The sequence below is a fragment of the Engraulis encrasicolus genome, chromosome 6 (genome assembly GCF_034702125.1).
Source record: "Engraulis encrasicolus isolate BLACKSEA-1 chromosome 6, IST_EnEncr_1.0, whole genome shotgun sequence".
Classification (NCBI taxonomy): Eukaryota; Metazoa; Chordata; class Actinopteri; order Clupeiformes; family Engraulidae; genus Engraulis; species Engraulis encrasicolus.
In genome coordinates this window covers 721,618-736,683 of record NC_085862.1, presented here as the reverse complement: position 1 = coordinate 736,683, position 15,066 = coordinate 721,618, and the positions used below count along the sequence as shown (strand labels likewise).

The window sequence follows — 15,066 nt, the reverse complement described above, 5'->3', positions numbered from 1 at the left end:
TGATGTCTATGACAAAAATTGGGACGAGTTTTCTCTGCTAAATGTCATTTTTACCCCCCGCACACGGCCATCCTAAGTAAAGCAGCCCAATTGGGCGGGAAACAGCTCAATCTGGCAACACTGGATACTTGGCCTCAATGCGGCTCCTGAAGGCTCATCACTGTGCGCATCTCTGACCAGCGTGTCCACAGGGCAGCCAACCGGCGGGGAACACACAGGTTAGTGGTCCAGGGCCCCGGATGAGGGCCCCCCTAGTAGCATTGTCCTCCTCACATTGTTTACGTTAAGAAGGGAGAGCCTTTCAGATGGCTTTGCCCCAGCTTAGTGCAGAATTAACGTACAGGCTGGATATGGGTCCTGCTTAGGGCCCCACCTCACCTGCCAGGGCCCCCCCAGGCTAGATATAGGTCCTGCCTAGGGCCCCCAAGGCTAGATATGGGTCCTGCCTATAGGGGCCCCCAACTCACCTGCCAGGGGCCCCCCAGGCTAGATATAGGTCCTGCCTAGGGCCCCCCACCTCACCTGCCAGGGGCCCCCCAGGCTAGATATGGGTCCTGCCTATAGGGGCCCCCACCTGCCACGCCCCCCCCCAGGCTAGATATGGGTCCTGCTTATAGGGGCCCCCACCTGCCAGGGAGCCCCTGCTTGGCCACAGAAAAATGGCAGAACTGTGACAGGATGCAATGTGATGAAGGACGGTTAGTCCGAAACGTTGCGCCATTAAATATTTGGGAGCATTTAACAGTGTTGCGGAAATTTATTTTCTTTTCAACAATTCATCTGTCATGTTGAGTGCAGCTGGTAGACATGTTATCCTTGATTCCCATCTTGTCATTATGACACTGTGTAAATTTGTTGTGAAATTTGTACTTCCAGGGGCGTGGGGGCCCTACAGCAACCTGTTAGCCAAGGGGCCCCAGGCCATCTTAATCCGGCCCTGGCCCCAAGACGTGGCCTTTTAGCCCTCAGTGGCCCCCGCTCGCACACACTGAGGTTTTTCCACAGCCAGGGTTGCCAGATAAGGCTGATGATTTCCAGCCCAAAAAATGATCAAAATCCGCATATAGATGCACAAAATCCCGCCCAATTCTATTGATTTCTATGGCAAAAATTGGGCGGGTTTTTCTGCTAAATGGCATTTTTACCTGCACACTGCCATCCTAAGCAGCCCAATTGGGCAGAAAACAGCCAGCCAGCCTGCCGGACCATTTCAGGTGGTTATCTGACACGAGCATCACCACTTCCTGTGTAGAGAGAGACGACTCTCCTTAGTGTTGGCCTCAGGGTTGCCAGATGAGACTGATGATTTCCAAAATGCTAAAATCCCGCCTGGAAGCTATAAATCCAGCCTGATTTGAACTAAATTCTATAGATTGCAGAGAAATCCGCCCAAATAAGGGCATGTACACTTTTTTTTACCCGCAGATGGTCATCCTAAGCAGCCCAATTAGTCAGGAAATGGCCCAATCTGGCAACAGGGGTTGGCCTGCCACTGAGTCTCTTCATACTCATGCTGAGTATCTCTGGATGCCAGGCAGGTGAAGGATCACCATCTTCATAGAGTCGTCGTTATTATTATTAGTAATATTAATATCATCTGAGTCGTCGTAATTTTTATTATTAATATCGTCTGCATAGAGTCGTCGTTATTATCATTATTAATATCGTCTGCATAGAGTCGTCGTTATTATCATTATTAATATCGTCTGCATAGAGTCGTCGTTATTATCATTATTATTTTTATTATTAATATCGTCTGCATAGAGTCGTCGTTATTATCATTATTATTAATATTGATATCATCCTCATAGAGTCGTCATGGCTATTGGACTTTGTTTTGCTCTTGTGATGTGGAATCTTCTGATGGCTCAAGCACAAGGTGAGATCGTATACGAACTAATGTAATGTAATGTAATGTAATGTAATGTAATGTAATTTAATGTAATGTAATGTAATGTAATGTAATGTATAAGAACTCTCTTTCAAAAGATGTTTAGGGGTTTTATGCTTCTGTGACAGTCAGGACAGTTTGAGAGAGACAAGACATGAGTGGAGAGAAAGAGATGGGGAAGGATCAGAACGGAATATAACTTGGGTCACAACAGTGTTAATGTCATACATTTTTCAATTTAGTCTTAGTCTTGTGTCAAAGTCCATTCTTACTCTTAGTCGCTTTTAGTCTTTCAAAAGTCATTTTTGTTTAGTCATTATTTAGTCGACTAAAAGTCCTCAACATTTTAGTCTAGTTTTAGTCTTTCACAGGTCATTTTTGTTAGTCAGAGTTTAGTCGACTAAAACTCTAAAAGGGTTAGTCGACTAAAATATTTAGTCTAGTCTAGTCGACAAAATTAACACTGGGTCAGATAAGTAGCAGGGCAGTGCCCTACCATTTGAGTCACGGCAGGGCCGACCACAACTCTTTTATATATACAGTATATTTTGTAGGGGTTTTATGGCTATGCCACTGATGGATAGGACAATGTGAGCTCCATGGCATGGCAGTATGGTGCCCTTGCCCCTTGAATCAAGTCCGTTTCAGAGCTATTTTGTTGACAATGACACACTGTATGTTTGTACAGATGGTATAGAAGCCTGTCCATTCACCATTTTAGTATTTTAAAGGGACACTGTGTAAGAGTTTTTGTTGTTTATTTCCGGAAATCATGCTGCCCATTCACTAATGTTACCTTTTTCATGAATACTTACCACCAGAATCAAATGTTAAGTATTCATTAAAAAAATTGCACTTTTCATACATGAAAAGGGGGATATTCTCCATGGTCCGCCATTTTGAATTTCCAAAAATAGCCATTCTTAGCTGCATTCCACCTGTAGTTTGTGTCTTCAGTGTTCCACCTGTAGTTTGTAAGTCTTCAGTGTTCCACCTGTAGTTTGTAAGTCTTCAGTGTTCCACCTGTAGTTTGTAAGTCTTCAGTGTTCCACCTGTAGTTTGTCAATCTTGTCAGTGTTCCACCTGTAGTTTGTAAGTCTTCAGTGTTCCACCTGTTATTTGTAGTTTGTAAGTCTTCAGTGTGTAGTTTGTGAATCTTCTGTGATGTCATTTGGCAGATGTCTGTAGTTTGTAAGTCTTCTGTGATGTCATTTGGCAGATGTCTGTAGTTTGTAAGTCTTCTGTGATGTCATTTGGCAGATGTCTGCAGACCTGACGTCCTGGTTGCCAATGGCAGCGGGGGCGTGGTGTGTGCGGGCCGGCCCTTCAGCCTCGAGTGTTTCTTCGAGTGCGTCCCCATGTCCTACAGGATACAGCTGTGGCATGGCGACGTGTTGCTACGCAACGAGAGCGTTACCGCCCCCAACAGCAGCCTTCGCCATCGCGTAGCCCAGGCTTCCGCACGCCACAACGGGACGTACAGGTGCCAGACCCAGCCAACCAAAGCCCTGGGCCAGGGGATAGACATCGTCATCAATGGTGAACGCAGATGACTACTACACTACTACTACTGCTACTATTATTACTATTGCTACCACTACTACTACTATTACTACCACTACTACTATTGCTACTACTACTACTATTACTACTGTTATTACTTTTACTACACTACAACTACTACTGTTATTGCTATTACTAATGCTACCACTACTACTATTACTATTGCTACTACTAGGCCTACTACTACTACTATTGCTACTACTGCTACTTCTACTACTATTGCTGCTACTACTATTATTACTACTACTATTGCTACCACTACTACTACTATTACTACCACTACTACTATTGCTACTACTACTACTACTACTATTACTACTGCTACCACTACTACTACTATTACTATTGCTACCACTACTACTACTACTATTACTATTGCTACCACTACTACTACTATTACTATTGCTACTACTACTGTTATTACTATTACTATTACTATTGCTACTATTACTATTACTATTGCTACTATTACTACTACTCCCCAGCCCACCAAAGCCCTGGGCCAGGGGATAAACATCGTCATCAATGGTGAACGCCGACGACTACTACTGACACTACTACTACTGTTATTACTATTACTATCGCTACCACTACTACTACTACTACTATTACTAATGCTACTACTACTACTATTACTAATGCTACCACTACTATTACTATTACTATCGCTACCACTACTACTACTACTATTGCTACTACCGCTACTACTCCCCAGCCCACCAAAGCCCAGGGCCAGGGGATAGACATCGTCATCAATGGTGAACGCTGACGACTACTACTGATACTGTACTACTACTACTACTGCTACTACTATTACTATTACTAATGCTACCACTACTACTACTATTACTATTGCTACTACCGCTACTACTACAACTACTACTGCTACTAGCACTACTACAACTACTACTACAACTACTGCTACTATTATTACTATTGCTACTACTACTACTACTACTACTGCTACTTCTACTATTGCTACTACTATTACTACTACTACTGCTACTACTATTACTACTACTACTGCTACTACTATTACTATTGCTACTACTACTACTACAATTACTACTACTGCTACTACTAATAATACTGCTACTACTACTATTACTACTATTACTACAACTACTACTACTGCTACTAGCACTACTACAACTACTACTACAACTAGGCTACGACTACTACTACCACTACTACTAATATAAGCCATGGGCCAAGCAAATTTTCCATCTCATGTAAGTTTAATGGAAAATAAAGAAGTCTAAGTCTAAGTCTAATTACTCTAATCTTCTCTCCTCCTCCTGATCTTCTCTCCTCCTCCTCCTCCTAATCTTCTCTCCTCCTCCTCCTCCTGATCTCACCTCCTCCTCCTCCTGATCTTCTCTCCTCCTCCTCCTCCTAATCTTCTCTCCTCCTCCTCCTAATCTTCACTCCTCCTCCTGATCTTCTCTCCTCCTCCTGATCTTCACTCCTCCTCCTGATCTTCACTCCTAATCTTCTCTCCTCCTCCTCCTCCTAATCTTCACTCCTCCTCCTGATCTTCTCTCCTCCTCCTCCTGATCTTCTCTCCTCCTCCTGATCTTCACTCCTCCTCCTGATCTTCACTCCTAATCTTCTCTCCTCCTCCTCCTCCTAATCTTCTCTCCTCCTCCTCCTCCTCCTTCTAATCTTCTGTCCTCGTAGGTTCTTGTGAGGAGTCTGTTGAGGTCGATGGCGTTGCGGAGGCGGAGGCTGTGAAGAGCGCATCTCCGTATCTCCTGGCGGTCTGGTACCTGCTCTGCAAAGCTGGAGCTTTCCTCCTCCTCATCACCATCACCATCCTGCCCCACTGCCGCGCACATTAGTAAATACTGAAATCAATCTCATGTCCTCTTCCTCCTCCTCATCACCATCACCATCCTGCCCCACTGCTGCGCACAATAGGCCATGGAGGGGGGATAATAATACAGGAATAAAGACGAAGCACTCGTCAGATTTCTTTTGGATTTCTTTTTTTTTTTAGGGGCTTTTATGCCTTTATTTGACAGGACAGTGTGAGATGGAGACAGGAAGCGAGTGGGACAGAGAGACAGGGAGGGATCGGGAAATGACCCCGGCAGAACTCGAACTGGGGTCCCCGTGGGGCGGGCATGCAAGCCCAAAATGTGGGGGCGCTTAGCGCACTGCGCCACAGCACCCCCAGATTTCTTTTGGATTTTTGATCAGCTGACAGACGTTTCGGGCGTACACCCTTTGTCTTCTTGTCCCACCTCCAATAAATGGACATTTCACACCGACTAAGGGTGTAAGCCCGAAACGTCTGTGAGGCGATTAAAAGGTCAAAAAGAAATCTGATGAGTGCTTCTTTATTCATTTATTTTTGAAGTTTGAGTTTATTCATCCATGAAGTTAAGCATCCAGTGTAGTGCATTAGAATGTGTTGAGCGTGATTCCTGATCTTTGGGTGTGTAGAGTGATGTGCTTTACTCCAGAAATGAAAGAAAAGAAAGCGTGAAAAAAGAAAGTGAAAGGCGGCGTAAATAAGGCCCCATATGCAAAAAAAACCTTCTTCCCCTTTAAGCATCCAGTGTAGTGCATTAGAATGTGTTGAGCGTGCTTCCTGATCTTTCCACGGGTGGAGAACCTACAGTGCAGTATGCAGGGGTGATAATGAAAAAAAATCCTGAGCCTGAACTTTTTTCTCTACTCTAACGGCGACGACAAGATACTGCATAGTGACGCAACGTAGGCCTATTTTGACACATTATTCAAACACTTAATAGCCCGTGTATTTTTGCAAACTCTGTCAAGCCTGAAATCAGGCATGGAGGCTGAATACTATCAGCCCTGGGTATGGCCCGGGGGTCCTTCACGGCCAGTCAGGCCGTCTTCTCCTGCTCACAATATAATGTAATGTTATGCAATTTCACATGAAATGCCGAATGACATGCTTTGTAATGCAATCTTAGAAATTACCTTTGCAATAAGTTATATTTTCTGGGTACCTAGTGAAGATGGGGTCTGTTGTCAAGGTGGCCGCCTTCAATATAGACTATAACAGTTTTTATGGATACATTGTATATCTGTGATTTTGATTTCTTTGCTGCTTGTAAACATCTAGCCTGCCTATTTTGGACACCAGATGGAAATGAGCATTTGTGCTATAATCTGTCATATTTACATACATGTTTGTATGTTCATTAATGTGCAATGTCCTGAAAAATAAATAAAGTATAAAGTAAAAGTAAAGTAAGTAAAGTAAAAGTAAGACTTCAAGTGCCTTCAGTAAAGTGCAGCTAGGGGAGATCCTGGTTTGTATTGGTTTGGAGGCCCTTCGAATGGAAAAGGTTCCTCACTCCTGTGCTAGTCCATTGTGTACACATTATGCATGTGTTGTGGTGAGTGACATTAGCTGTGCTCCATACTAGCATGCTTGGGGTTCATGAACCTGCTAAACTATTCTGTTCAATATCCGTTTGCTATGCACCGTAATAATCGTGATATCTTATACCATGGTTCAATAGATGTTTCATTACTTATTGAAATTTACATCTTACATTTAGATCATATTTACCCAATCTACGTATGTACCTACTTAAGTGTGTATGTATATATTTCAAGAGCTTGTTTTCAATCTTAATAAAACATTTTTTTTTAATTATATAGTTGCCTGAAAAATGTCTAATATTGTGATTTGGGTGTTAGAACAAGAGCATGTTGCCAAATCCCAAAGATTTATAGGAGGTAATTGTAAATGTGATTTCACATCAGCTTTTAACATGTACAGCAATCAGGATCACCAGACAGAAGCAGACCGAGTGTAAATAATAAAAATATTGTTATTTAATAGACAAGCAGACAGAGTGTAAATAACAATATTTAATAGACTGTCAGATAATGGATGTGGGACAAGAACAAACAAAAACGGGCAAAATCAAAATCAAACTGCATTCATTCAAAATGGATACAAAACAGCATGAGGGCTGAAGCATGAACAGAACATCAAAATAAAAGCCCTCTAGAGTAGTGGGAGGAAGTGGATACAAAACAACATGAACGAGCGTGAACATCAAATCAAAATAAAAGTCCTCTAGAGTAGTGGGAGGAAGTAAAAATAACATCAAAATAAAAGTCCTCTAGTGGTTCTCAACTGGAACAGTCTTGGGACCCACCATTTTCCACTCTCATTCGGTTGTGACCCAATTTTTTTAGCTTTCAAGTCAATTCAATGCAATTCTCAAAATGTAACCAAGACTCGGATGACTGGTTGCACGCTATCCATCTCGCATAAACATTCAGATTGTATGTATGACAACAGATGACACAGAGTTCACTAGCCTATCAAAATAAAAGTTGTACATTGTTGCAGGAAAAGTTTGATTTTTTTTTTCAGAATTACGTTTCTTTTACACCAAGGCTCCGTGACCCACCCATGACCCCTCCGCGACCCACTTTTGGGTCGTAACCCACCAGTTGAGAAACACTGATGTAGAGTAGCGGGAGGAAGTGACTCAGGTCTGTGCGTCGGCGTCGGCGGGCGCATCGCAATCTGATGGAGGCTGAGGCTGCGTAGGGGAACTCTCAGGTCCATCTGCAACACACACACACACACACACACACACACACACACACACACACACACACACACACACCAGATGACGCAGAGGGCCAGTATTTACAGAAACTACAGTTTAGAATCACACAAATGATCATGAATGCGGTTTTAAAGCAACACTTAGTTACACTTCCTCATTTGCATCAGAAGTGCAGCAACTTGTAATGCGGTGAAATATAATGTAATATTTAGGGTTTAATAAGACCTTTAATAAGCCTGATGTTAGCCTGGTATGACTGGGATGTGTTAAGGTTGCCTGTTGTTAGTGTAGTGTAATGTAGTGTAGTGTAGTGTAGTGTAATGTAATGTAATGTAGTGTAGTGTAGTGTAGTATAGATGTAGTGTAGTGTAGTGTAGTGCAGTGCAGTGTAGTGTAGTGTAGTGTAGATGTAGTGTAGTGTAGTGTAGTGTAGTGTAGTGTAGTGTAGTATAGTGCAGTGTAGTGTAGTGTAGTGTAGTGTAGTGTAGTGTAGTGTAGTGTAGTGTGATGTAGTGTAGTATAGTGTAGTGTAGTATAGTGTAGTGTAGTGTAGTGTAGTGTAGTGTAGTGTGGTGTAGTGTAGTGTAGTGTAGTGTAGTGTAGTGTAGTGTAGTGTAGTGTAGTGTAGTGTAGTGTAGTGTAATGTAGTGTAGTGTAGTGTGGTGTAGTGTAGTGTAGTGTAGTGTAGTGTAGTGTAGTGTAGTGTAATGTAGTGTAATGTAGTGTAGTGTAGTGTAGTGTAGTGTAGTGTAGTGTAGTGTAGTGTGGTGTAGTGTGGTGTAGTGTAGTGTAGTGTAGTGTAGTGTAGTGTAGTGTAGTGTAGTGTAGTGTAGTGTGGTGTAGTGTAGTGTGGTGTAGTGTAGTGTAGTGTAGTGTGGTGTAGTGTAGTGTAGTGTAGTGTAGTGTAGTGTAGTGTAGTGTAGTGTAGTGTAGTGTAATGTAGTGTAGTGTAGTGTAGTGTGGTGTAGTGTAGTGTAGTGTAGTGTAGTGTAGTGTAGTGTAATGTAGTGTAGTGTAGTGTAATGTAGTGTAATGTAGTGTAGTGTAGTGTAGTGTAGTGTAGTGTAGTGTAGTGTGGTGTAGTGTAGTGTAGTGTAGTGTAGTGTAGTGTAATGTGGTGTAGTGTAATGTGGTGTAGTGTAGTGTGGTGTAGTGTAGTGTAGTGTAGTGTAGTGTAGTGTAGTGTAGTGTAGTGTAATGTAATGTAATAGTGTAGTGTAGTGTAGTGTAGTGTAGAGTAGTGTAGTGTAGTGTAGTGTAGTGTAGTGTAGTGTAGTGTAGTGTAGAGTAGTGTAGTGTAGTGTAGTGTAGTGTAGTGTTATATGGTGTAGTGTAGTGTATTGTAGTGTAGAGTAGTGTGGTGTGGTGTGGTGTGGTGTAGTGTAGTGTAGTGTAATGCAGTGTAGTGTAGTGTAGTGTAGTGTAGTGTAGTGTAGTGTGGTGTGGTGTGGTGTGGTGTGGTGTGGTGTGGTGTGGTGCGGTGCGGTGCGGTGCGGTGCGGTGCAGTGTAGTGTAGTGTAGTGTAGTGTAGTGTAGTGTAGTGCAGTGCAGTGCAGTGCAGTGCAGTGTAGTGTAGTGTAGTGTAGTGTAATGTAGTATAGTGTAGTGTAGTGTAGTGTAGTGTAATATAGTGTAGTGTAGTGTAGTGTGGTGTAGTGTAGTGTAGTGTAGTGTAGTGTAGTATAGTGTAGTATAGTGTAGTGTAGTGTAGTGTTATATGGTGTAGTGTAGTGTAGTGTAGTGTAGTGTAGTGTGGTGTGGTGTGGTGTAGTATAGTGTAGTATAGTGTAGTGTAGTGTAGTGTTATATGGTGTAGTGTAGTGTAGTGTAGTGTAGTGTAGTGTAATGCAGTGCAGTGTAGTGTAGTGTAGTGTAGTGTAGAGTAGTGTGGTGTGGTGTGGTGTGGTGTGGTGTGGTGCGGTGCGGTGCGGTGCGGTGCGGTGCGGTGCAGTGCAGTGCAGTGCAGTGGAGTGGAGTGGAGTGGAGTGGTGTAGTGTAGTGTAGTGTAGTGTAGTGTAGTGTAGTGTAGAGTAGTGTAGTGTAGTGTAGTGTAATGTAATGTAATATAGTGTAGTGTAGTGTAGTGTAGGTGTAATATAGTGTAGTGTAGTGTAGTGTAATATAGTGTAGTGTAGTGTAGTATAGTTTAGTATAGTTTAGTGTAGTATAGTGTAGTGTAGTGTAGTATAGTGTGGTGTAGTGTAGTGTAGTTTAGTATAGTTTAGTGTAATATAGTGCAGTGCAGTGCAGTGTAGTGTAGTGTAGTGTAGTATAGTGTGGTGTAGTGTAGTGTAGTGTAGTGTAGTGCAGTGCAGTGCAGTGCAGTGTAGTATAGTGTAGTGTAGTGTAGAGTAGTGTAGTGTAGTGTAGTGTAGTGTAATATAGTGTAGTGTAGTGTAGTGTAGTGTAGTGTAATATAGTGTAGTGTAGTGTAGTGTAGTGTAGTGTAATATAGTGTAGTGTAGTGTAGTGTAATATAGTGTAGTGTAGTGTAGTATAGTTTAGTATAGTTTAGTGTAATATAGTGTAGTGTAGTATAGTGTAATATAGTGTAGTGTAGTGTAGTATAGTTTAGTATAGTTTAGTGTAATATAGTGTAGTGTAGTGTAGTGCAGGGCCGCGTTAACCCTCGCCGGGGCCCGGTGCAGACGCAATCCGAGGCCCCTACACCACATTATAATGAGCCATAGCCTATTTAAAACGCATGAAACAACCCAGGCTACACGTTCTACTCCAACACAAAAAAGGGTGCGCGGAACCCCCTGCTGAGTTAACCAGTCGCAACGCAAGCCATTGGAAGCATAGCCAGCTGACAGGGAGGAGATTCTGTGCACTACCGTTTAGTAGAGTAAACGTCGGCTCAGCTAGAACTATCCTACAAAACAGAAGCACAACCAAAAGTCTCTTATTCTTGCTACGTTGCTGCCCACCAATTTGTCGAATCGAAACCGTCGTGGGAAACACGTGTTAATTAATGTAACTTCCAATGGCCTTGGAAAGACTGGCTGTCTGTCAAAGGAAAGTAGCCTACTCAGCTGTCGCTTGACGCGAGGAAGGGGAATCCCCTTAGCAGCGAACCACAGCAAAGTGAAGCTGTCACGAAATCCCCTCAAAATGTACCATATAGGCTACCAATTAAGATGTCAGCGGTTTTCATCTAGATGGTGCATTACAATGCAATAGTGTGCAATCATTACAGTAGATTACGGTGCAAACTCGTAGGCCAAATGGATGTGGAAGTATCACGCAAGTTTTTTTTCCCCTCCCAGTTAAGAGCCACTTGCTAACTGAACAATCCGCGAGTGGTACCCAGGCATGTTTTAACTGAACACAAAGCCTAACGCAAAGATATACGCTGACAGAGCATCGACATTAGACCTATTACAGTGCTTTAGGGAAATGGCCATAACATTGCTTTAGGAAAATGCGACTAGCCTATATCATTTTAGTGTTTGCTAGATTGACTTGCCCTGTTGTTGTCAGACTGTCAGAACTTTGAGTGCTGGTTGGTGCACTTGCTACGTAGCATTATTGTGAACACTTGTGAAACACCTCAGAAGTGGTCCTCGCCGCGTCATGCAAGTTTCGCGAATGCAGTTGGGTGCGCGATTTATTTCCCCATGTTTTAACAATAGAATAAGATAAAGTTAGGTTGGTGTGCTGTGCTCTGTTTGCTTAGCTTAGGCGGCCTACATGATTGCACAAGTCCATGATCGCTATGCAACAATTATTACAAAAAGCGATTATAACACTGACATTACAAAAATGGATAACGTTGCCAACCTTCTCTTCAATGCGTTAATCCATGCCGGGCTGAAGTTTATCCGTACAATCTGAAGCAAGTGCTGACGCCGAGTTTCTCACATCTTTTTTAGACAGTAGCCCATCATCAAGCTATAACATTATTGACCACCATTTTCACTGGTGGCACACAACCAGAAGCATCTGACTGAAATGATAAGTTCCGACCTCCGATTCCTGCGTGCATGCAGAGGCGATTCTAGGCTCAGTAGGGGGGCCAAGCGAAAATTAAAAAGAAAGAACACTTGTAACAAATCGCCACTACTGTTCTCCAGCTACAGTCTTGGGGGGCCCAAGCTGTCTAGCCTGGTGACAAGATATGCATATGCGCCTCTGCTTGCCTACGGATGGCGAAATGCGTCAAAAGTACAATTGATTGTCTCAAAATATCGTTTCATATTTTCCAATCTCTCTGATCTCACGACGTCCGGGGCCCCCTCTAGTGGCGGGGCCCGGTGCTGCAGCACAGGGTTGCACCATAGGATAACGCGGCCCTGGTGTAGTGTAGTGTAGTGTAGTGTACAGTAGTGTAATACAGTGTAATGTAATATAGTGTAGTGTGGTGTAGTGTAGTGTAGTGTAGTGTAATATAGTGTAGTGTAGTGCAATATAGTGTAGTGTAGTGTAGTGTAGTGTAGTGTAGTGTAATATAGTGTAGTGTAGTGTAGTGTAGTGTAGTGTAATATAGTGTAGTGTAGTGTAGTGTAGTGTAATATAGTGTAGTGTAGTGTAATATAGTGTAGTGTAGTGTAGTGTAGTGTAATATAGTGTAGTGTAGTGTAGTGTAGTGTAGTGTAATGTAATATAGTGTAGTGTAGTGTAGGTGTAATATAGTGTAGTGTAGTGTAGTGTAGTGTAATATAGTGTAGTGTAGTGTAGTATAGTGTAATGTAGTGTAGTATAGTGTAGTATAGTTTAGTGTAATATAGTGTAGTGTAGTGTAGTGTAGTGTAATATAGTGTAGTGTAATATAGTGTAGTGTAGTGTAGTGTAGTGTAGTGTAGAGTAGTGTAATATAGTGTAGTGTAATATAGTGTAGTGTAGTGTAGTGTAATATAGTGTAGTGTGGTGTAGTGTAGTGTAGTGTAGTGTAGAGTAGTGTAATATAGTGTAGTGTAATATAGTGTAGTGTGGTGTAGTGTAGTGTAGTGTAATATAGTGTAGTGTAGTGTAGTGTAATATAGTGTAGTGTAATGTAGTGTGGTGTAGTGTAATATAGTGTAGTGTAATATAGTGTAGTGTAGTGTAGTGTAGTGTAGTGTAATGTAGTGTAGTGTAGTGTAGTGTAGTGTAATATAGTGTAGTGTAGTGTAGTGTAATGTAGTGTAGTGCAGTGCAGTGCAGTGCAGTGTAGTGTAATGTAGTGTAGTGTAGTGCAGTGCAGTGTAGTGTAGTGTAGTGTAGTGTAGTGCAGTGTAATGTAAAAGTAGTGTAGTGTAATATAGTGTAGTGTAGTGTAGTGTAGTGTAATGTAAAAGTAGTGTAGTGTAATATAGTGTAGTGTAGTGTAGTGTAGTGTAGTGTAATATAGTGTAGTGTAGTGTAGTGTAGTGTAATATAGTGTAGTGTAGTGTAGTGTAGTGTAGTGTAGTGTAGTGTAGTGTAGTGTAGTGTAGTGTAGTGTAATGTAGTGTAATATAGTGTAGTGTAGTGTAGTGTAGTGTAGTGTAGTGTAGTGTAGTGTAGTGTAGTGTAATATAGTGTAGTGTAGTGTAGTGTAATATAGTGTAGTGTAGTGTAGTGTAGTGTAGTGTAGTGTAGTGTAATATAGTGTAGTGTAGTGTAGTGTAGTGTAGTATAGTGTAGTGTAGTGTAGTGTAGTGTAGTGTAGTGTAGTGTAGTGTAGTATAGTGTAGTATAGTAGAGTGTAGTGTAGTGTAGTGTAGTGTAGTGTAGTGTAGTGTAGTATAGTGTAGTGTAGTGTAGTGTAGTGTAGTGTAGTGTAGTGGTTACCAGAGTCGGAGGAGGATCTGCTAGTGTAGTGTAGTGCAGTGTAGTGTAATGTAGTGTAGTGTAGTGTAGTGTAGTGTAGTGTGGTGTAGTGTAGTGCAGTGTAGTGTTATATGGTGTAGTGTAGTGTAGTGTAGTGTAGTGTAGTGTAGTGTAGTGTAGTGTAGTGTAATTTAGTGTAATAAAATATAATGTAATGTAGTGTAGTGTAGTGTAGTGTAGTGTAAAAGTAGTGTAATGTAGTGTAGTGTAGTGTAGTGTAATATAGTGTAGTGTATTGTAATAGTAAAACTAGAAATGCATTCTCACAGAAAATGCTGGAAGCGGGCTTGCCTTTTGGGGCAGAGATGAAACAAAGTACTATTGAGAAAACAAAGCTAAAAGAAATCTTGGAAAAACTCCATCCACCCAGTCAGAAGTTATGGGCCAAAGAATTCAGTCATCTTGGATTCAGCCATCTTGAAAGTGTTGTAGCTCTGCGTTTTGGGGATATACTAAATGACATACATGGTATTTTAAGTTGGCTAAGGAACACTGCATATGATATAATTTTGAAAATCAACATGGCTTCGAGCGGGATTAGAACTTACAATTTACAACCTCCATATCTGTAATCCAACCCCTTTGCCATTGATATTAAATGACATACAATACATGATATTTGAAGTTGGCTAAGGAACACTGCATATGATATCATTTTGAAAATCAACATGGCTTCGACTGGGGTTCGAACCCCCAACCTCAATATCTGTAATTCAGCACATTTGCCATCCATACTAAATGATATACATGGCATTTTAAGTCGGCCAAGGAACGCTGCATATGATATAATTTAGAAAATCAACATGGCTTCAGGTGGGTTTCGAACCCTCAACCTCCATATCTCTAATGCAGCGGCATGCATTACCACTAAGCCAAGCAGCTAATTGTCATGCATAGTCCAGCAAGACTATATTACATTGCATTGCAGAGCTGAACAATAGACTTCTAGAATGCTTGCTCGCACCTGCTCGTTAAGAATGGAATCTTGAGACAGTGACAGTTGAAATGGAATCCTTCACTGGCTGCACCTGTTGTGATTGACTGAAAGACAGTTAGTATTGAGCTCTAAACTGGGGAGAAAATGAGAATGAGTTTTTTGTCTTTACAACATCGTAAAAAAACTAAAAGGAGTTGGCACGTGTCCTTTTCACAGATCGGAGTCATGCTTGTGATCTCTCTAACAGTCTTTGAATGAAGTTTATAGGTTAAATTTTTCAGGCACAAATGGACCTCCGTGTGGGACATGCG

The 15,066-nt window shown here is 41.8% G+C and overlaps 1 protein-coding gene across 1 annotated transcript in view; it reads right to left on the bottom strand.

Moving 5' to 3' along the window:
* Positions 1-7,925: 7,925 nt before the first annotated feature.
* znf414 (zinc finger protein 414) overlaps positions 7,926-15,066 on the bottom strand; it is a 35,262-nt gene continuing 28,121 nt past the window's right edge. The window contains exon 10 of the mRNA XM_063200345.1: positions 7,926-8,021. Coding sequence (XP_063056415.1) covers positions 7,942-8,021 — 80 coding nt within the window. The 3' untranslated portion in view covers positions 7,926-7,941. The remainder of the gene's footprint in view (positions 8,022-15,066) is intronic.